Source organism: Podarcis pityusensis (genome assembly GCF_964106645.2).
Source record: "Podarcis pityusensis genome assembly, chromosome: 2".
Classification (NCBI taxonomy): Eukaryota; Metazoa; Chordata; class Lepidosauria; order Squamata; family Lacertidae; genus Podarcis; species Podarcis pityusensis.
The window spans coordinates 85168890-85192460 of record NC_138029.1 but is presented as its reverse complement, the minus strand read 5'-3'; the positions used below and the strand labels follow the sequence as shown (position 1 = coordinate 85192460).

Here is a 23571-nt window from a genome sequence, read left to right as displayed (position 1 = left end):
CAGTTCCTTTAATATTTATTTATTCCCAAATGTCTGGCCACTGGCTGTCCTTAAGAAGAAGGGCTATGAAGTGCTTCTGTTCAGGCTAAAACTACTGGTAATGATACATCTTTCCTGGCTATGGCTTGCTCTCTGCTTTGGCTCTGATTCCTGGCTTGATCTTCTGGGTTCCTGGCTCAGCTCTGACATTTTAACTGAGTGGCACCAGGAGGTGGTACCAGAATGCTACCATTTTTCTGCTACCTGGCAAAGGGCCATTCCCAAGCCCACCTCCCCCTCTCCTTTGCAGGCCAAGGAATACTCACATCTGGGTCCGGAAGATTACGGTGAGAAGTGAAAAGGCCACAGCAACCCCCAGCCCCATGTCAAGATTCAACACAATAGTAGCTATAAAGGTTACAACCCAGATCAGCTTCAGAGCGTGGGAGGGGAGAGAGAGAGAGAGAGAGAGAGAGAGAGAGAGAGAGAGAGAGAAACAATAGAGAAAGTGTAAGTACAATTGCCCCCAAATAGCAACAGAAGACTTAAGGAAAACCAGCGGCGTAGCGTGAGTTGTCAGCACCCGGGGCAAGGCAAGTAATTTGCGCCCCCTAACCCGGGGCAAGGCAAGTAATTTGTGCCCCCCCAACCCCTAACCTGCCGATCTGAGTCGAGTTGCTGCTGGCGCTGCCGCCCAAACCACGCCGCTTGCCCGGAGGAGGAGGGGGGAAGAGAGGCGAGGAAAATGCAACATGGCCCAGCAGCTGCAGCAGCAGCAGCGGAGGCGGGGCTGTGAGGAGGGGCTGCCTGGCACGTCCTCCGCGGCCCTGACGCGCGGGGCTGAGAGCCGCTGCCTGCCGGACGCCTTCAGCCCGGGCGCGCGCACAGCTCGTCGGTTCCACGAGACATGGGGCTCTGCTACAGCCTGCGCCCGAGGCTCTTCGGCGACTCCGGAGGCAGCGAGCGCGCCCCCCCAGATGTTGCGCCCGGTGCGGCCGGCCCCCCTGGCACCCCCCACGCTACGCCACTGAGGAAAACTTGCTGAATTATGCAACTGTCTGTCCTGATCTACAACTGTTCCCTGTTGCACCAAGCCATTGGGACTGTTCAGAAGCGTCAAGGCAATGACACAGAGGTCTGTTGCCTCCATGGCAACTGCAGAGTTATCCAGTGGGTGGCAGAGGGTGGCTAATATACATTGTGCAGGCTACTGTGGAGCCCCTGGGTGCTCCTATGCATTATTATTATATTTATACCCCTTTCTCTTTACTGAAGGGACGTGGGTGGTGCTGTGGGTTAAACCACAAAGCCTAGGACTTGCCGATCAGAAGGTCGGTGGTTTGAATCCCTGTGACGGGGTGAGCTCCTGTTGCTCAGTCCCATCTCCTGCCAACCTAGCAGTTCGAAAGCATGTCAAAGTGCAAGTGGATAAATAGGTACTGCTCTGGCAGGAAGGTAAACGGCGTTTCCGTGCGCTGCTCTGGTTCACCAGAAGCAGCTTAGTCATGCTGGCCACATGACCCGGAAGCTGTACGCCGGCTCCTTCGGCCAATAAAGCGAGATGAGTGCCGCAACCCCAGAGTCGGCCACGACTGGACCTAATGGTCAGGGCTCCCTTTACCTTTTACTCTTTACTGAAGTACACAAGGCAGCATAAAATAGTGCAATGCAAACAAAATATGAAAGATAGCCTAAAAACTAAAGCAGAGCTAAAACAATAGCTTTAAGCCAGCAATTTTAAAGAGCATGCATGGAATCATCCAGGGATGTGCTGTTCCTGCATGTACCAGGAGATGCAAGGAAGCATGGGTCCTGGATGCACCGTGGGACGCATGGTAGCCTTTGTGAAGGCTGTCGCTTTGATCATGTAAGCTGAGCTTTCTGTACTTCACTGCAAAGTTTGCAACGAGCCCAAGCCTGTCAGCTGCAGTTGCCAACATTTATGGCACTGCCATGTGCCAGGAGCAGCAGGCAAAACAGTCGCTGGGGTAACGAAGCCAGACACACAGCAGGGGTCTGGAAAATACTTCAATAAATGTAAATTATTTGCAAGTGAGATCTGCAGGAAATACATATTTGAATGCTGCCCCTACTTTCATTTTTGGGTAAAACAACAACAACAACAGAAACATTCTGGCACATAGAAAACTAGAATGTTTGGGATAAAAACTGAGCACTGAGATTTCTTCATGACTCAAGGGTTCTATGTGCAGGGATTCCCCAAACCCCCACTCCTGAGGGGAAGCATTCAAACATGCAATCCTGTGTGTTTTAGTTAGGGAGGACCAGTTTGGTTTCACATATTTTTCCAGGTGTCTGCTAGACAGACCTCTGGTTTGCTGTTCTGGAGTTTAGCAAGAACTGCACTGCGTGATCGTGCTGATTGTGTGGTGCAGCAGTGTCAAAGCAGGGCCACAGCAGGCTAGCAGATGAACAGACTTCCCCTTATTTCTATGGAGCTCCTCTTTTCTTCCTTACCAGGTCAGTAACGTTGGATCTCCAAAGCATACGGATATCTCTAAACTGCTTGAACATGCCCTTCAGGTTGACAATAATGATAGAAGCTAAAATGGCCTGAGGAACAAGGAAATTGCAAAGATATAACAGAGAACAGGGAGTATCATAACACCCACAACACAGAAAACAACATAAAAGCCTCAGTTTAAAGAGACTTTTATTGCATAGTTGTGAAGTCTTCAAAGGGAGATGTGGCTGTTTAGTCTTGTGTGTAAATGATAGTTTTCTTTGATATTCTATGTGCCCCTCTGCTGCTGTTGTCTTTCACAAGCTAGATACATATGGCGCTGGCACATATAAAGACACCCCCTGCCCCAATAGTTAATCCCACCAACAGGTAAAATGAAACAAACAGTATACTCCTGTGCATGTTTACACAGAAATAAGTCCTGTTGAGCTTATTCCCGCATGTTTAGGATTGTAGCCAAAAACTGAGAGCACTAAGTTTGTTTAACGTACCTTGGGCAGCTGTTCAAAAAGTGCCCCAATCTTCAAAATGGTCACTAGGAGGATGAGACAGGAGACCAGGGCAGCCACCTGCAGAGGAGAGCATAGAGATGAGTAAGTGCAAGGCTGGTTGGAGTAGAAAAGGGCAATAACCCCCCCCCCCCAATGCACACACATACACCCTCCCTTTTCTAAACTACTGACGACATTCCATTCGTTTTCCTTGTGAAAAACCTAGAGCTCCTCCAGACTTATGAACATTCCTCCTGTTTGGATTGCACAAAGCTGACATGGAGGTTAGACTATGCCTGGTCTTTACTGAGCATTCATCCTGATTTGCTTGCAGGGTGCTTATACCCCGTTCCCATGAATCATTCATCCAGTGCATTTCCCCCTTGCTTTTCCAATCTGGAAAAAGACTGCTTCTTCATTTTTTTTTTTTAAAAAGGGGGGGCATTGTTGCACTGGAGTGAGAGAGCACTTTAACCCACTTTAATTGTGCAAAGCCATGTTTCTCAGAAGGTGCTCGAATCCCTCCTGAAAAACACTTGACAGTCTGGAGCAGGGGTCAGCAAACCTTTTCAGCAGGGGGCCAGTTCACTGTCCCTTAGACCTTGTGGGGGGCCGGACTATATGAACGAATTCCTATGCCCCACAAATAACCCAGAGATGCATTTTAAATAAAAGCACACATTCTGCCCATGTAAAAACACGCTGATTCCCAGACCACCCGTGGGCCAGATTTAGAAGGTGATTGGGCCGCATCTGGCCCCCGGGCCTTAGTTTGCCTACCCATGGTCTGGAGGCACCCCTAGGCTCATGCCTTGCCCTCAGACTGGATACGGTTCCCTGTGATTGGATAGCCAAACCATCCTCAGCACATCAAGTCATTTGTGTTCTATGTTCTGTGAAAATAATGGCAGGGAGAGGGAGATTTGAACTAGGCATTTGATGCAAGAGAGGGACGGCAAATCCTAGTTACCTAACTTAGCCCAGGATGCTGTTCCATTAGCTCCAAGTGAGCTCTCTCTGCAACGCGGGCTCCAATGCTCATCAGCTAGATTTAGAAACTGCTACCTGCTCCTACCAGAAAAAAGATGACATCCTACATTGGGGACGTACCTGGCTGTTGCCTCCAGTGCTCTCCTGCACAAGGGAGCGGGACATGGAGCAGCTGATGCTGTAACATTGGAAAAAACTGCCCACGAAGTTACTGAGCCCCAAGGCTATCAGCTCCTGCAAGAGACATACCATGGAAAAGGGCTGAGAGTCTGCGTGGCTCTGTGGTCCAGTTTCACATTACACAGGGAAACTCATAAGGATTGACTAGGATGTTCCTATTGTGCAGCCTGCTCTTTTAAGGGCTGCCTGGCCCAAAGCCAATTGAAAGATCAAGGACCAAACACAGGCCTTGAAGATGCCCGTCAGCAGCACCTGGACCGGAGACTGAGCAGGCACACAGGTCAAGGGATATGCTGCATTTCTGTCCAAAATTAATACAATCATTTCTAAGTGTGCATCTATGCATATAGTTTCAGATGTGCAAATTTTATGCACACCTGCGGCCTGTTTGGTCTTTTCTTTGGTTTCCTCACCTTTGGTGGTGTATAAATGGCCAACCTGGGACTGACAGGCAGAATATATGGATGCTCCCCAAACTGAAGACCCACTTGTATCATAAGTACTCAACTATCCAACGATAAATTAAAACAGATGATAAGATGGGTCAGAGAACCCAACTTCTTGCAGAAGGAAGCACCTACAGATCAATCCACATCTGACACAAAGAAAACATGTCCTGCAAATGCAGTAACAATATTATAGCACAACAGTAGTTTTCAAGCTCAGTGAGACTCAGGCCTCACTTTCAACCCAAACTCGCATTAGGAGACCCATTTCTTAATCATTTGCCATATATTTGCATGGTGGTATGTCTCCTGCTGCAGCCCACCTAGGATCAGGCTGCGACCCATTAGCGGGTCCTAACCTGCCAGTTGAAGACCAGTGTAGGACAAGACAGAAAGAAAAGCCAGTCCATAATAAATGAAGGTTTGTGTCTGAAGCAAGTAATGTAAGCAACAACGTAAGTCTGAAGTAAGTAAAGTAAGCAATGCAAGTAAGTAATGCAATAATCCTAGCCAACACAAAGGGAAGTCCAATGATCCAATCGCTCAAAACCGCATTACTTCACTGGCTGAACATATCAGTTGTACTGACTCATACTGACTCAGCAGAATGCTGCTCATAAATCAGTTTCAGCTTATTACCTTAGTCATGAATTCCTGATAATCATATCCTGAAAATGCAAGATAAGCCAGATGTAAAGCAACACCTGTACTCAGCAAACCCTCAGGAAGAAGGTTCTCCTGAAGCGCTCTCACCACCGAGTCTCCACCGTTCTTCACAGCTCTACAGTGCCCGCTTCCGCCACCCCTCTCCAGGAAATACATAACAGAAGGAAGGGCGGGGGGGGGGCTCTCTTTTCGATGGAGTGGGATGCGGGAGTGGGAAAGAAGTAGATAGCAAAGGCAGAGAACACAAAGCAGCGACAGGGTAAAGGTGAAAGTAATGAAAACCAGGGAGCCAGATAACGGCCAGAGCCTCCTTACCTGGTTGCTGTCCACTTTGTAGCCATGCTTGAGAGCAAAGATCTTGCCGAGCGAGATAGCAATAACGTAGCTAACCATTGCGATGGCAAAGGCATTTCCTACCACCTTCTCAAAATAGTGTACTTTGGGGGCCTGAGGGGGTCTCATCCTGCAATAAGGAAACACAGACGCAGTGAGGCACTTCTGGTCCACAGACAATACAAGGCAAGGTGAGTGAGGAAAAGCTTAATGCCTCCCTGAGCAGTTCTTCTCTACCTGGAGATGGGTGTGGGTTGAGGGGGCAGGAAAGGGAGCTCAGTTTAGTTTCCTGGGGCCCAGGGGTGAGGAACCTCTGCATCATGGGCTAACAGGCCTCCCCCATCTGGCCCGAGAGGTCATTTTGGCCAAGCCATACCCTTGCATCTAATGTCATATATTTGGCGTCAGGAGTGGGGCAGGAAAAGGTTTAGCTCAGCCAAATTGTGTTTTGTAGGTGCCACTGATCAGTTGCTGGGAAGTGCCTGCAAAGCCCATTGCACAGGGCTTCACAAGACCTGCCAATTGTCACCTCTTGTGAAGCCCCTTCCAAAGCACTTTGAGGCCCATGTCTGTGCCTGCATGGTTTGATTTCAAACTATGTGAGCCAAAATGGGTAATAACAGCTTTTTGCAAGCTCTCCGACCCAGATAAATTAACCAGTGCACAACATGATCAAGTGAAAATCTGGATGAACCCTTATTTTCACCATGAGGTCCCAGAGTGGGTTACAAAATTAATATCCTCTTAAAACAAACAAGAAAGCCAACAAATATTTAAAACGACAGCACCATAGGTCTAAAAAATAGGTCTAAACAAATATTTAAAACGACAAATATTTAAAACGACAGCACCATAGGTCTAAAAAATAGGTCAGCACAGTAGGTCTAAAAAATATTTTCCAGCTGTCAAAGGCCAGGGAAAACAGGTGCATCTTTAGCAATCAATTCTAGCTATAAAGCAAAGATGCATCTCTCTGTCAGGAGAGACTCCAAATTCCCTCTCCCAGGACACTACCACCTAAACTTCTGAAAACAGCAGAGCTAGCAAGAGAACTTCATCTCCCCATCAACACCCAGGAAGAGAAAAATTGCATGTCCTAAGGTGGTTATGGGAAGCAGCCAGAGTGACTCACCCGCTGGGGATTTCACCCACGATGCTAATCCCAAAATTTTCATTCAGCTTGGCAAAGTAGGAGATCACTGTGGATATAATAATCTGAAAACAGGTGGCAGGGTGAGAGGAAGGACTTGGCCACATCTGAGCATTGTTTATATGTTCATCCACTTTCCCCCCATTCAAATTCGACCAGAGTAGTCCACACTCACATGCATTTGAATTCAAATTCAAATCAAAGGATTCAAAGGATCAACTTTGATCTTTCTCATTCATGCCGGTAGCCATTCCCTTTTGTGTTTGTCCTTGCCTTCTAATTTGTTGATTCTATTATGCCTAGTAGGGACCAACAGGACATTTGTGCAGGCAGCTTTGTGCATGCCTTAAAAAAAAATCCCCACCCAATAAGTGTGCAAAATCACAGTCAGGCAGTGGTAAACTTGCCTGTGCATTCTTCTGAGTTTGTGCAAATGTGAGGAATCAGAAGAAATATATGTATATACTGTATATATAAGGCCAGTGTGATTTGACTATGTAGTATTCTGGTTTTGTACAAATATGAATGATCTTAAGAACTGTCATCTCTTCTGCTTCTCGTTTCTGATATCCAAAGGTCACAAGTCAACTCCTATTGGCAGATCCATGAGTAAAGATGAGCTATTCCCACCCAGAGGTAGATGGGATGCTCTGGTCTAGTGAAAGCTAAATGTTTGTAGCATATTTGTTAGGGGAGGCAGGACTTTTGTTAAGGGGGCCAGATTAGTTGGTTGGTCAGTTAGTTAGTTAAGTATTTCTATTGCTTTACTTGATCAAGGGGGGCAGCTGCCCCCCTGCCCCCTCCAGCTGCACCCATGTTTGTAGAATGAAGCTGATCCAGACTAGACTAGTCTGCCTTGACTTTCCATAATGGATAATTGCTGGCTATGCAAACACAATCAAAACTACTGAGTAGAGCCTCCCAAAATATGGGGGAGATCAAGCAATTTTGCCCATTTAACTAACCTGCACTGTGCTATATAAAGGAGAGAAAGCACTGCGGAGTCAATTCCAGAGAAGAACTCCATGTTAAAAGTGAAGGTCCAGTAGCATGGCTTTCAGGTTGTCATCTTCCATTACAGGTGATTCCCTGGGTTGCTCAACCACTGGATGCAGAGCAGGTAGGTGCTTTGGACCCCCCCCAAACCTGGTACCCTCCAGATGTTTTGGACTCCCACTCTCATCAGCAGGCTGAGGCTGTTGGGAGTTGTAGTCCAAAACATCTGGATGGCACCAGGTTAGGTGCTGCTACTTCAGACACAGCCTTTTCGGTTGCAGCCCCCAAACCTAGAGCCACCTCTGAAGAGAGATATGCCTGGCCCTTTTGTTACTCACTTCTGGCTAAGCAGCAAAAAGTGCTTTCATTTCAGTGGTCCTTATTAAAATACTGCTTTTTAATAAGAACTTAGCTCCTGCCATTTTGTTGTTTTAGTTTGTTAGTCTTCCTAATAATTGTTAAACATGATTAAATAAATCCCATTCATTTTTCCGGAAAGTTCTAAGGATGATTTAATAGCTACTACAATGTTGTTTCTTGCTAATTTACTGTTTGTGAGCCCACCATGCTATTTTTATTTTTATTTTTCTAAAAAAAAGAGGGACAGGGTAGAAATCCTAGAAATACAGAGAATAAATTACCGTGAGAAGCTCGATGGGGATTGGGATCGGAAGCTTCTTGCCAATTTTGTCATTGAGCAGCTTCACAAGCAGGATCGAAACCATGGCGACCAGAGAAGTGACCAAGGTGCCCACATTGGTATTTGGCAATTTTGAGCAAACTTCCAAAAAGGTCTGTAGGGGAGGCACAAAGCAGGGGAAGTAATTGTGAAAGAGGAAACGTGAGAGGAGCAACCAGAGACCCCAATGCAGTGTAATGTTCTACACTCCCTTCACCTAAACTCGGGGATAAATATGTGTAAATAAACCATATTTCTTAAAGATACCACCATTTCTGCTGTGCCTCAAACCATGGCTTAGTGTCAAGACCCCTGGAATTTTGCTAATGCTCAGCAAAATGGTAATGGTAACACTATGGTTTGTGAATGACCCTCCTTTGATACAGACATGCTGATCTCTTTTATTGTGGTGGGTTTCCATTTTTAATGCTGCTTTCTTGGTTTGTCCTCCGTATATTTCAATTGATTTGAATAATTGTTTATTGTTTAGATCCCATCTTTAAAGAATAAAAATATATATTTGCAAGGAAAAACACCAAGCAACAGCAATAAAAAGAGCCACGCCTGCAATCAATGGCGGTTATTCTTCGTAGCGTGGCATGCATAAAAGCCAACAGAGGAACAGTTTTAGTATTCCAAAATCTTTTATATGCCTTGCTGTGGGTCCATTGGGGCGGAAAGGAGGAGTATTAAAGGACTGCAGACAAAAGAAAACAAAGGAGCCGACACTTGTCCCTTAAAGTGAAGTGATTCTCCTCAATCCCCAGTTGATCTTTGCTGTAAATTACGTTTCCATGAGACTTTCTCTGCTGTGGGCACACTTTGCAACCATTGTCAGTGGCAATCTGCTGACAGCATCAACATTCCGCAGGAGAAAATAGGGATGTTTCATGTTTTACCCCCATTCCGATACCAAGGCCTTGTCCACACCTCACCTCCCTACTGCCACTTCCCCCCAAGAAAACCTGCGGTTTACTGCTGAATCAGACCAATCCATAGATTGCCATTTGTTTCAATTCAGCAGTAAAGATCATGTTTCTCAGGGGAAAGCTGTGGGGCAAAGCAAAACTGCTCAGACCAGTGCCAAGGAAGCTCAGGACAAGCGGAAAATTGCTTGGACCTGAACTTTCTGGGTGCTGGACAAGCAGAATTGTGGAGGAGCCCTCTCTGTCTGACCCCTCTCTGGCCTTCCTTGATTCTTCTCTGACTGTAGTATTCATTTTCTCAGAAATAGGCTGTCCTGCCCTGACTATGGAAGCAAAGCTATTTATTAGTAAACAGACCACAACAGCTTCCTTCCTTCAAGGCTTAAGAATTTTTAATCTCACAGTGAATCTAAGTGTGCTTTTTATAGAACCACTGCGCCACAAACGTTTTCAGAAACATTTACAGTCTTTATAGGGAGTTATGGGGAGCTGGTGGTGATGGTGGGGTGGGGAGAGCTCTTCTACAGTATGCATGCTCACACCAATAACGTTTTCAAAAAGTAAAATAAAATCAAGCATCCAAAATCCTCCTAAAAGAGGCAAAGCGGAGATATAACTGGGGTAGTGATTTACCAAAGCTGCGTACCAGAAAATGGGAAACAGGTGCATTTGGCATGTATGGATTTGTGCATGCTTAAAATAGCATGGAATCTTTATATTGGGATTTATTACACCTGCCAGACATAGCTAGTGATTCAGAAAACATGATCTGAATCCCTGGAAGTCACACAAGGGAAGGCACTGGCATCTTCCTGGAAGCTGTGGCACTGCACTTGCCATGATGGGATGGGCAGAGCAAGGTGGCTCTGAGGTTGGGGTAGCTCCAGGGCAGTGGAGGCCAACCTGCTGCTCTCCTGACCTCACCCTCCCTCGCCCTGCTCCATCCTTATCCCAGCAAACACAGCCCTGTGACATCAGGAGGAGGCCACTGCCTTCCCTCGTGTGGCTTCCAGGGATTTAGATTGTGTTTTCTGAACCTCTCTGTGGCATGAGAGGATGAGTTCATTCACACAAGCTAGAGGAACAAGCATGTATAAAAATGTCATGTGGAACATGGTTAAGAAAGGGCAGGAGTCATTGGCACCCTTGGGGGTTTCCCTCCCAATGCAAGTAGCAGCCTCAGGGAGACGATCAGTGCTTTTTTTCTTAAAAAATGTTTAAGGGTACTCTCATTTTGACTCAAGAAAATCACCATTTTATAGTTTAAATTGGGAAAAATAAATATAGTAAATGAACAAAAGTACAAAGATCCACAAAACGTTTAGGGGTGTATGCGTACCCTTGCGTCCCCCCAGAAAAAAGCACTGGAGACTATTATTATTTGGACCTCACAGCAAGTGGGGAGGAGGGTTTAACTCTCCTTTTCTAATGCTACAGTCTGGCTGTTGTTTGGTAAACCTGCCCAACAATCAACAACAAACAAACATGCATATTAATAGCCTCCGTAGATAAATAGGTACCGCTCCGGCGGGAAGGTAAACGGCGTTTCCATGTGCTGCTCTGGTTCGCCAGAAGCGGCTTAGTCATGCTGGCCACATGACCCGGAAGCTGTATGTTGGCTCCCTCGGCCAGTAAAGCGAGATGAGCACCACAACCCCAGAGTCAGCCACGACTGGACCTAATGATCAGGGGTCCCTTTACCTTTACTTTAATGTTGACTTTACATCTAGCATGTTGCTAAGATAGCTTCCAGCTCCAAAAGATTTCAAACTCCTCCACCGACTCCTCTCTAGCCTAAACCTGCCCTTTCCCGGGCCCAACTGTACTTACATAGATTATTGACAATGGCCCTGCATACTCCTTCACAGTCACCCCAAAGATGTACTTCAGCTGGGAGATCAGCACTTGGATAGAGGCCGCTGTGGTGTAGCCCCGCACCAAGGGCTCAGAAAGGTAGGTGGCCACAAACCCAAACTGAAGTAGACCAAGGGCAATCTAAAAAAAAGAAAGCAGAGGGAATAAGATCCTCATGTTGTCTCTCACACACAACTCCCTTCCAGAAATCTCCCTGTGGGACACAATAGATCTGGGGGTGTATTGCAGAGGTATCTTGCTATGAAGCCTGCTGCGACTTGCCAGAGACCCAGGACAGAAAACAGAACATAAGATCAACCAGTTCTGTCCCTGTGAGATGGGGCCAAACATAAAGGCTTATTTAAAAGCCTGTCAGGTTGCAGGAGAAAAACCTGAGACTTTAGAACAGGGGTAGACAATGAGCTAGACAATGTTGCTGGACTAGAAAAAGTGCATTATATTAGGGAAAATTACAAACAAAACCAAACATATTAGAAGAAATATGCATGGAAATGTACACAACCTTGTGTGTGAACTTATAAAATATATTTACAGTGGTACCTTGGGTCACATACGCTTCAGGTTAAATACGCTTCAGGTTACAGACTCTGCTAACCCAGAAATATTACCTCGGATTAAGAACTTTGCTTCAGGATGAGAACAGAAATCGTGGTCTGGTGGCGCAGCAGCAGCAGGAGGCCCCCTTAGCTAAAGTGGTACCTCAGGTTAAGAACAGTTTCAGGTTAAGAATGGACCTCCGGAACGAATTAAGTACTTAACCCGAGGTACCACTGTACAATAATCACAATCTAATGGGGAAATGGGCTGGACTGAGCTTAAGGCTGTAAAAATGATGAACTGAGACATAATTGGCAGATTCATTCATTCTTGCCTCCTTTGTAATTGTTGAGAGAGAACATGCACACTTTTGGGTCCCACCACTCACCTGAAATATGCCAACCAAGAAGGCGAGTGCACCCACCAGTTCCACTCTGGCAGCATCCCTCAGAGTCTCATTGACAATGGTGACATTCGTACCGTTAACTGCCTCCATGTACTTTCCGCTTGGTTCCAGTGAATCTGTCACACTCCCGATCATCACAGAGATGATAGCAAATGGGCCTGTGAGGAGGAGACAGAGGCTTGGGCCAAGAGATCAGCTACCTGTCCAACCTTGCATCCCACAAGAATCCAGTCCTCTTTTGTCACAAGCTCAGTTGGCTTTGCTTATCCATCCACATCACCAAGATAGCAGGATTTACATTGGGTGCCAAAGGATCACAATTTAGGGCCAGAGGAAGAAGATCCCAGCTTCCTGCCTTTAAGGGTATTTTGATGATGATGATGATGATGATAACAGAATAATAATAATAATAATAATAATAATAATAATAATAATAATAAAGTGATAAACCATCAAACATTAAAAACTTCCCAAAACAGGGCTGCCTTCAGATGTCTTCTAGAAGTCAGATAGTTGTTTATTTCCTTGACATCTGATGGGAGGGTGTTCCACAGGGCAGGCGCCACTACCGAGAAGGCCCTTTTTGAACAAAGAGGGCTTGTCCCCTTACACCTCACCAGTCACCTGGTTCGAGATAGCAAATGAGTCTTGTGAAGCAGGGCAAGTGGCAATTAAGCCAACTTAAATTAATTTGAAGATGCGTATACAAAACTGCCAAGTGGAAAATCAGAAGTCATTATTTCCTTTTTTTAAATTTCTCTTCTTATCTCTTTTAAAAATCTTTTTTTCGCTATGATTTTTAAACACTGTTCTTTTTCGTTAACTCTTATCTATATTTATGTTCTGTGATGGATGGAAGATGAGAGGCAGGGCAGAGAGGATCTCCCAAGTTAGGAGGCTGGGGAAGAGGAGGAAGCCCCCAGGTGAGATGTAGGGATGGCTTACCTCCTTTGGTGTGGATGAAGAGTAAAGCTATAACCTAGATAGAGGGCTTTGTATTTTCCTATCTTTTCCTATTCTCTTCCATCTTCTTCTTCTTACTCCTTTTTTTTTTACGCTTTCCCTTTTCTGTTTTCCCTCTCTGCTTTGCTTTTATTGTAATCTAAAACTTTCAATAAAAACTGAACTCCTACGCAGATCCCAGAAGGCCTCTTTTCCCAGCATCCCCTGCTCACCCACAGAGATGTGCCTGGAGGTCCCAAAGAAGAAATACAGCAGGACGGGATAGAAGGCGGAATACAAGCCGATGACGGGAGGCAGCCCTGCTAGAAGCGCATAGGCCAAACCTAGGCAAAATAAAGGCGGGTGTTAATACGCAGCCACTGCTTGGTACCTTTGCTTAGAACGCAGGCTCCATTGTATCCTAGGCACCCCACTCAGACGTGCTGTAGTTTTATCCACCCACCAAGCCTATGTATGCAGGCAACTTACACGGCCTCCTGCTATTTCCCAGCATGGTTTAGTGGTTACAGCCATGAACCTCACTGGGTGGCCTTGGGCCGGTCGCTGACCCTCACCCGCACCTACCTCACAAGATTGTGGTGGGGTTTAAATGAAGGGTGGGGCCCATACACGCCACCTTGGAGAAAAAGGTGGGATAGAAATGCAATAAGGTTGATAAATAAATATGAGTCTGTCTCAGAAATTCTAGATTGCACCCTTCATGTACATCCCCTTCTCATCTAGCTTTTTTAGCCAAAGCTTTGTTTTCCCCAAGGTCCTCAAGGCCGTATTTCCAACAGTAACTTAAATTGGAAGCATGTTTTCATTTGGGTTCCCTATCCAGTAGCGTTTTGGTATCTGGCAGCTCCTCCAATGTTTATGAAAGTTCAGCACAATATAGCAGAAAGACATGGCCTCTTGTTAATCTGGTGTCAATGGCACACCTATGCCAGGTACACAGACAAGGACCTGTCCACTTAAGACTGAAACCCAGAAGGGCCACAAAACCTCAAGGAGGCTCTTTGCTCTCCAAGAACAGGGGAAGAAATGGATGACAGTCAGGGCTGTCATTAATGGCCTTGTGGGGTACAAGGTTGACAACTGGCTCCCTGAAAGCTTACCCTGAGGGAGATGCATGATTCCTACACTGAATCCTGAGATGATGTCCCCTAGCAGCCAATCCTTGACTGGGTACCGCGGTAGCCATTTCAGGATGGGGAAGAACTTGAACAGCAAGGACTTTGCAGTCGAACCTGAGCATCTGTGAGGGAAAAGTGCAAAAAGGCATGTCTGAGAGGGAAGTTTGGTCTTCAAATTGCACTGTGGCCCAGCAATGGAAGAACTGGGAGGTCAAAAATACCCCGTTCTATCTTGGGCATGCCTCTTCTTGCAAGAACATGACTGTCAGGGAACTGCCATCAGAACAGGGGAGGGAGGCAGGGGGATACAGAGAGCCTCCGACTCTTCTCCAGCGGTAGGGAAAGCCACACCTCCAGTGGAGCAGAGGCGGAAGGGGCCAGCCAAGCGAGGAGAGGGCTCCGAGATGATACTGAGAGCCCAAGCACCTCATCTAGCCTGGCTGGCCAGAAGGCAGACGCGCCGTTTCCGTTGCCCAGCTTGCGCAGATGGGTGAAATGTAAGGAGGGGAGGTGGAGATTTGGGGTGTCTAAGTTCTTATGTTGGGAGAGAAACCAGAAGGGGCCACTCCTGGAATCTGCAAGTGACTAAGACAGACATGAACTCTGTGGTTCTGCACTGTAAATAGTTTGCATCAATAAACATGTAAAAGACAGGTCGGAGTCCTGCCTGGTTACTCATGAGTAACCACCACCAGCGCCTAACAATGACTGTTAGCCAGCAGGCGTCTCCTTCAGAGACAGAAGGGACCAAATTCCACATCTGTAACATTTGGGCAGATGTGGAGGCTAAAGAAGGCAATGAAGGAGGTGGGATTGCCCCGCCCACCGCTAAACTACTCATGTGCAAAGCACAGTCTCTAGCTCTTCCTGCCCCTTTCGGTTCAGGGACTTGGCCAGGAGTTCAGCAGGGCTTGGGAGGGGAGGCTCCGGACTTGAAGCCCTCCCACAGGCCTTCTGACTGGTAATTGGTGGAAGGAACTGGCTACAACCCAAAGATTAAAATCTTTAAAGTGGTAGAAGCAAAAGAGCACAGCACCCTCCATTTTCAGGGTTGGTGTGCATGACTGTGAGCCACTTCAAAGGTACAGTTCATATGCACATAATATAGTCCTTTGAGGTCTGATTCACTTGTGACTGCAGAAGAGAGTCTCACATCTTTGTCCATGGAAAAAGTCCTTGCATAAGGAAAGCTTGCATATCAAGGACAGGGTTCATCTAAAGCCCCTTCTCACAAAATGCCAGTATTCCATGGGAAAGAAGGTTTTGTTACAAAGGGAACATGCAATGCCCTCCACTACCAGCACCACACATTCGCTGCAACCCTAAGTGGAATGACATTAGAAGGGCAATATCTTGTCTGATGCGTGTTCTCTGTGACAAGAACATGCATTGAGGTTTTTTTTCCTTTTAAGGGAGACTAGTGGGATCCATGACAAAATGTTGCAGCATGGAGTGCTGTTGTTCATTGTGTCAGTCAGCTAGCCAGCCAGCCAGTCACACCCTCCTCCATGATGCTCCATTCCAGACCCCCTCCACCGAGTTTTCAATCTATTTCCCCCACCCAACAGTCAGCGTTCTGTAACTAACATACTTAGCTGTCATTAGCCCTTTGGGTGGTTTCCTGCCCCTTAAGGCTTTTTCTTGAAAAGCTTTTAGTAAACCTTGGGTAATCCCCAAATAACTCCTTTTTGTGTGATGGTGGCATTTTTGGCTCTATAAGCAACAGCACACATTTTATTTTATTTTTGTCACATTTTGTCACACAAGCATCAGAAGTAGAAAGAGAAAGAAGGATAAACCAATGGAAGTGACTGGAGCACTGGTCTATGGTCCTCCTGGTTTCTAATCAAGTCATTCTTCTTTTCAGGCTGTGTAGATCCCATACATTTAAAGCATACAACTTACCCCAAAGAATCCTGGGAACTATAGTGTTTGGAGTTGTGGCTGTTAGGCTGAACTACTGTTCCCATAATTCTTTGGGGGAAGTCATGTGCTTTAAATGTATTGGTATGTATACAAATTCAGGGCTTGCAAGTTCCACAAGGTGCTCTACAGCCTTCCCAAAAAGTCCCTTTAGTGAGCTATAGAAACATCATACCTTATCTTCTGGATCTTGGTAGAGAGAGAGGTTGAAGGAGCCTCATTTCTCAGGCCAATCGTCTCTAGTTCAGCCTCAGTCAATGTATGATGCTCGGCCCTGGAGCGGCACGACACTTCGTTTTCTTTCATCTCCTTGGCAATAATGCCACCTGCTTTATGGACTCACTCTGAGGCTAGGGAGAGGGGAAGGAAGCAAGAGGGCCATTAAGACCACCTGCCACTCTGAGAACTTTGCAACCTTGGATTCTGCCACACATTTTCTTTTAAATGGGCCTGGGAATAGAGCATTTAAAATAAATACAGTATAGGCCAAGGATGTGGAACCTGTGGCCCATCTGTGGTGGTGACGGCACTGGGCTGTTTCATCTAAAGTGCCACAACACTTGGGCCTTTAATACCCAAAGGCTCCATGGTCAATGGTCAGGATGACAGGAATTGTAGAACCATAGAATTGTAGAGTTTGGAAGGGACCCAAGGGTCATCTAATTCACGAACAACATAAACGGAATATAGAGGTTCCCGTTATATGAAATTGTGGGCAACTCATGTCATGCAAGAATGAAATAACACAACCTCTTTAAAATAAAGATAATAACCAGTTATCTGATGCTGAGCAAAATGTTGGACCTCTGGCCTATAACTCCGAGAAGTCAAATGAGGTTTCCCCTGGCAGATCGGGACAAATATATTACTGTTTTAGTGGCTTCCTTTTTAGTCACAATTTTACCTGAAAGGGTTCCCAATGAACCATCCTTTCGGGGAACAGACAGGGCGAAGCAGAATATCTAAGTGCACATGATCATAGTGTGACCTTAGGACCCTTGACAGCTTCACCCTTGTCCTTTTAATTATCCCTGTGACCTGAAATGCTTTATACTGCGATGCCAATAAAGGTATTTGATTTGCAAATATTGTTCAACAATAGTCCTAATATACATTTTTAATTCATTTTGATATTATTATCCAATAATGTTTGTAAATGAATATAGACAGACAACAACAATTGTATATATACAGATAGGTAGCCGTGTTGGTCTGCCATAATCAAAATAAAAAAAATCCTTCCAGTAGCACCTTTAAGACCAACTAAGTTAGTTCTTGGTATGAGCTTTCGTGTGTGTATCTGACTTGCACACGAAAGCTCATACCAAGAACTAACTTAGTTGGTCTTAAAGGTGCTACTGGAAGGATTTTTTTTTTTTTAATTGTATATATAGAAAGATTTATTTGTTTACAGACATTTTATGGAAAAAATTGAATAACAATTATATATAAAATGGACAAAGACAATGCGAAAAGTTAAAGACGACATAAAAAAGCCGGAAGGAGGAAGGAGGAAAGTTCGCTTGGGAGAGCAAGAACAAATGTGAAACATAATGTATGTGTATGTATAGTATGTAACTAAAAATTCAATAAAGATCATCTTTTTTTAAAAAAAGGTATTTGATTTGATTTGATTTGATAACCAGTTATTGGATGTCTGAAGGCTACTGAAGGCCTGACCATTTCCTGAGCTGGCATGCTCGCGAAACAGAGCAGGTACATGACCCCATATAGTTCAGCGCAAGTGTTCAGGGAGGAAGCAGCAACGGAAGTTTGAGGAGGGAAGGGAAAGGACTGGGGAAACTGTGGCCCTCCAGATGTTGCTGAACCACAACTCTCATCAACCAGATCATTGGCCATGCTGGCTTGGACTTATGGGAGCCATAGTCAAAGAAGTTCCCCATGCCAGAACAAAGTGGAAGTCTTCCTCTGGGCAGATTTAAGGCCCCCGGCCTCCAGAAAGATCATAGGCTGGCAGCAATGGCCAAACATCAGGCATCTAGAATGCCTAGTTGCCTACTGTTATATCAATTATATTAATTCATTCATATACAATTCCTGTGTGGGCACTCAGTGTTTGGATGGTAAGTCTGTGGCAGCAAAGCCCACCCTTGTTTTAACCATATGGTACAAAACATCTCGAAGGAATAAAACATATACAACCAATTATATATATGAAAACAGTTTTAAATCCAATACATATACAAAGTCAAGTATCTTCAGAAAATGAAGATGGTGCTGCTGTAGGAGAAGGGCTGTAGCTCAATGGCAGAAGATCAGGTCCCAGGTTCAAATCCTGACACCCCCAGGTAGAGTTAGGGTCAGAAACCGAGAGACCTACTACCAGTCAGCATAGACAATACTGACCTAGATGGATGAATGGTCTGCCTCAGTATAGGGCAGTTTCTTATGTGCTTCTATGTAAGAGGCTGCAGTGTTGTTTTCTCTTCAGAACTGTTGTGCAGTTCTTTAGGTGCATAACAGCTAAGAACATATTTATTGCTCTGCAGTTTGCGAGTACAAGTAGTATTCCCTGCCGTGCACATTTTTTATAATGTTTTTAATTAACAGCACAAAGTTCAGTAACTCGTTATATGCCTTTATCATTTCATGCATAGGCTGACTTGGAACGGCCTGCCCTGCTGAGTATCTATAACCATCTGAGGTTTACTTTATGGGAACTATAAAATGATGATGCACATTTCCAATATGAAATTGAATGCATATTTTAAAAGCATTGTTTATATTTACGAAGGAATCGGGCTCTCTAAAGAGTGGAAGATTTGACACTAGAGTTGTCTTTTTAAGAGACTGCTTTTTCCTCGCACGATGGAGAATTCATAAGGGTATTCTGTTAATTGTGGTACTCAGATCGGTGCACAGAAGCTAACACCTTCATCTTGCAGCCTATGGGCTAGTTTTATGATTTAACAATGTTATAACTTAAGAAGACTCTGATAGCATATATGACTTGTTATGCCGAAATTTTTATTGCTCGTAAAAGTGTTGTGAAATGATTGTTTGTAATGAGTCTTAGTAGTGATCCTAGGGCTGTGTACACACCATACATTTAAAGCACCTCTCCCTAAGAGTCCTGGGAACTCTTTTTCAAGAGGAAATGTGCTTTAGATGTATGGTGTGAATAACAACAACAACAACAACAACAACATATTTATACCCTGCCCATCTGGCTGGGTTTCCCCAGCCACTCTGGGCGGCTCCCAACAGAATATTAAAAACACTATAAAAATCAAACATTAAAAACTTCCCTAGAAAGGGTTGCATTCAGATAACAACAACAACAACAACGATTTATTTATTTGTACCCCGCCCATCTGGCTGAGTTTCCCGAGCCACTCTGGGCGGCTCCTAATCGAGTGTTAAAAAAATACAGCATTATATATTAAAAACTTCCCTAAACAGGGCTGCCTTCAGATGTCTTTTAAAGATAGTATAGCTGCTTATTTCCTTCACATCTGAAGGGAGGGCGTTCCACAGGGCAGGTGCCACTACCGAGAAGGCCCTGCAGCCTATCTGTTTCATTGGGAGTAAACAAAGCAAAACTAAAACTTAAACCAAGTCAGCCATATAGCCATTGTACTACCTTGCAGAAAAACTCATGAGAAAATGATCTCAGTTAATGCCCTAGCTAGCCCCTGCCCCCTCTCTCTAACAACTCCTTGTCCCTCCAAGCTGAGCTCTATAATTGGGTATAAAGGTGGCATTAACTAAGATTTTATTTCCTCCTCAAGAGGATGCAATTAAGGACATGCCTCCCTGGCCAACTAGATGCCATTTAAGGACAAGTCTAGGTGTTGACTGAAGGAGCAAGTGAAAAGGTATAACTTGAAATGCCCTAAAGTTAGACTCTGGACTGCAGCTATTAGCCATTTTGGAAACCTCCCTGGGCACTTGAGGACACAGGCAAGTGGAACTGCACTACATAAAGGCAGGCACGCAAGGATATGTGTAATGACTCCCCACTAGGTACTATTACAAGGAGAAACTGCAGGGCACGTTAAATGCATTTTCCATCCAATGTGCCGGGTCTGAATAATGAAAAAAGCACCAGCTAGAGTGGGAGGGAGGAGACTGGTAATGAATGAGATTCGGTGATTTACTCCCATTGCGAATATCAGCTTCAGAAGAGAGATTTTCTTAAGAGCCCAGCAGTGGAGAAAGGGGCTAAATCCCCTCCTTGTGTCTGCTCTGAGCCTGTTAATTATTAGCACCCTCAAAGGAAGATATTCCCTTTTTTAAAAACATGCACATTAGGGCTTATCCACACTTCCTCTTGTCATGTTGCGTTCCCCTGGGGAAACTGCTCTTCAGTGCTCAGTCGGGAAAAAATGGCAATTTGGGTTTCCTTCAGATTGATGATTGTTCTAATTTATTGCTAAAGAGCAGGTTTTCCCTGGGAAAGGAGTGGGGAAAGGGGAAAACCGCTCATCCCTGTGGTTTTAAGGCATGGGACAAGCAGAAGTGTGGACAAGCCCTCTGACGCAAAGGAGTATTTGACCCCATATCTAGTTTGGCCCTGATAAATGTAGCAAAAAAATTACACTGGAGGATTCCTCTGACAACAGAGAAAGGTTTTGATACCACAAAATGCAATATAGGACTAGGACAATGTGGGGAATCTTTGGCGGTCCCAGGCACCCCATCTACCCCATTTGGATTTGGACCCCAAAGACCACAGGAACTTGTGGGTGCATGGAAGGTAAGCTGTAAGCAAGCACAATTTGTGACAGTGCACAACACCATTGCTTGTCTTTTATGGCATCATCCTTAGCTTCCACTTCCCCAAGCTTAAGCCAACATGAGATAGGCTTACATTGCTCTTAAGCCTGCAGGTCTTTTAGTCACCAAACATAATAGAATTCTCAGCCATCTGGATCAAATCACAATTCACAGAAGTACTTGTGGTCAGCCGTGACAATTCATCTGGCAAGTTTATATTTATACCATAGATTTTTTTTTTACTTGTCTACAAATACTGACATGGCGCTGTTGGAGAAAATTTTTTTGGGGGGAGTAGGGTGCTGAAAGGGAGCACATTCAGTCATTATTTTAGGAGCCCACCTGTAAATCTCCATAAAAGGACACAACTTTGCATAAAATTTACATATGGTAATATTGTTATGCGCACCCCAATCTCTAAGTAGCGAGAGACATCGGGGTGCCAGCACTTTCCTTGGAATGAAGGTCAATGAAAACTGGTATATTGGTTTTATTTACACATCTATGCAGGCTGTGCATAAGGTGGAAGAGCTCACAGCATTAACTCTCCAACAGATCTTGCTCCCCCATTAAGTTTCCAGGGAGGCTCCCAAAGCTATAGCTTTGGTTTCAGCACAGAGAGCAAGTCAGGTCTCTGTGCCTTCCTAGCTGAGGCAAGAGAGATGTGCCCTGGCCTATTGTCCTGGACTTGGCCTCCAGCCAGGTGAGGGTGGGGGAGGAAGAAGAAGACCTAGCCCCTCCTTATGGAAGCATCACTGGATAGTTGTTTCTATGGCAACACATCTGTACTTAGCCTTAGGTACCTAAGAAGATCCTGATGGAGCAAGCCAAAGGCTCATCTAGTCCAGCATCCTGGTCTCGCAGTGGCCAGCCAGATGCCTGTGGGAAGGACCATCTCTTGTAAAAAGGATGCTCAACATGCTTGGTTAGGGCCATTAACATAACAAAAAACCTAGTCTGCCCATTTTCAGCAGTTCCATCTATTACACATTCCCATCTTACAGATATAGAATCCCAGGTCTGGAGGGACCAAAACATATCATTCAAACCACACACCCCATCCTATAACACTACACACACATAGATGAACTATAATTTAAATAATAACCCGATGCACCTCATCCCAGCATAAAGACTGTGATCTGTGTGCCCACTCAGTCTGCTTTGCAGGCGCTTACTGCTGATGGGCAACTTCAAGCAGTTGGGTTGAAGAATTACAACCCCCCCCCAAAAAAAAGGAGATGGGAGAGGGAGAACTAAAGGGGCAAACCCTCCCCAACAGATTGATGAGCAGGACTGAACATGCTCACTGGATTTTACACCAAGTGTTCAGCTTCAGCCAATCCCAGTTTCCTGTTGAGTGTACCTCTATAAGGCTATATAAACACTGAACCTATAAAGCACATTTGAAGCACATTTTCCACCGCCTTCAAAGAATCGTGGGCACTGTAGTTTGTTCAGGGTTGCTAGGAATTGGAAACTACAGTGAACAGTAAACTACAGTGTCCAGAATACTTTGGGGGGGGGAATGTGCTCCAAATATACTTTAAAGATACCGTGTATGCAGCCAAAGCTAGGTTTTCAAATTTCCACACTAGTTATATTCACAGTTTGCATTTTGGGTGTATGATTGGTGAGGAGGACAGCATAGCTGTGGCATTCAGATGGCAGCTAATCTCTCTCTCACTCACTCTCTCTCACACACTCACTCCATTCTGTCTGTACCAGTGGCTCCTCCTTCCCTTCCCTGGGGAATGCTAGAAAGGGAATCCCAAGAATCGCCCTCTTACCTGATGTGTGATAAAAGGCAGCAGGATTGGCAATGTGTGCTGTGGCCGGACGGCTTTCTAACTGTGTGCTCCCCTTTGCTCACTATTAATACCTGACGGTGATCTTTGAGACACCACTCCCTCCTTGGCTCCCTTGCTGTTAAGTTGACTGCACTACGTCTTGGGTCACTGGGTTTCCGTTCGCCATAAGCGTGGCTCTTGGGCTTCCTGGATCTGAGCCATGGGGTGAGCAAGCTGATGGACTCATTGACCCAAGAAGAGAACCTAGATATAATGGACACATGAACATGCTGTAGAAGGAATTGAGGGGCAGGTGGGGCTCATCGACATGGGAATGGAACATCCACCTATATCTGTAATCAATAAAATGGTGGCCATTTCTGATCCAGATCATTGCCTGTTTGCAACAAAGCAAGACTCCATTTAGGTTTTGTCCTAACAAGTTAGAATTGTTGAACATATCCATCTTGTAATAACACATAAATCTTAAAATCTAAAGCATCTAACGCAGTAATAGTTCTTAAACATTTATTGTTACAAATTTTAAAAGGAGAGCTTTTGTTTAAGTCCAAAATGTTACCCAGTTCTGTATGAAAGCTCACCTGCTGACAGTGCAGAGGTGGGGATATCAGGTGGTGGGATGAGTTTCGTTTCAACTTTTATGACTCTCAATTTTGTCATGTTTGCATACTCCCTACACAAAATGTATTCCATTATTTCTAGACTAGTAATTGATAAGCCAAACTTCAGGTACACTTTTGACCTTCAATTATAGATTGACCATCTAACAAACTTCAGATAAACTCTGGCCTTGATCATTAAAATTCCTCAAATAACCCTTTGACCCTTAGCAACAGGGATTTAACTCAATACTCTTTCCTTTTTGTACCCAAAGCCC

The 23571-nt window shown here is 45.0% G+C and overlaps 1 protein-coding gene across 1 annotated transcript in view; it reads right to left on the bottom strand.

The window, feature by feature from the left end:
* The window catches only part of SLC26A6 (solute carrier family 26 member 6), a 33167-nt gene extending 10398 nt beyond the window's left edge, over window positions 1-22769 (bottom strand). The window contains exons 1-13 of the mRNA XM_080996774.1: window positions 22674-22769; window positions 16319-16493; window positions 14203-14342; window positions 13315-13425; window positions 12122-12297; window positions 11152-11316; window positions 8358-8510; window positions 6703-6785; window positions 5553-5700; window positions 4066-4179; window positions 2956-3033; window positions 2458-2553; window positions 306-412 (exon numbers count right to left, since the gene is read on the bottom strand). Coding sequence (XP_080852900.1) covers window positions 306-412; window positions 2458-2553; window positions 2956-3033; window positions 4066-4179; window positions 5553-5700; window positions 6703-6785; window positions 8358-8510; window positions 11152-11316; window positions 12122-12297; window positions 13315-13425; window positions 14203-14342; window positions 16319-16449 — 1502 coding nt within the window. The 5' untranslated portion in view covers window positions 16450-16493; window positions 22674-22769. The remainder of the gene's footprint in view (window positions 1-305; window positions 413-2457; window positions 2554-2955; window positions 3034-4065; window positions 4180-5552; window positions 5701-6702; window positions 6786-8357; window positions 8511-11151; window positions 11317-12121; window positions 12298-13314; window positions 13426-14202; window positions 14343-16318; window positions 16494-22673) is intronic.
* Window positions 22770-23571: the final 802 nt, after the last annotated feature.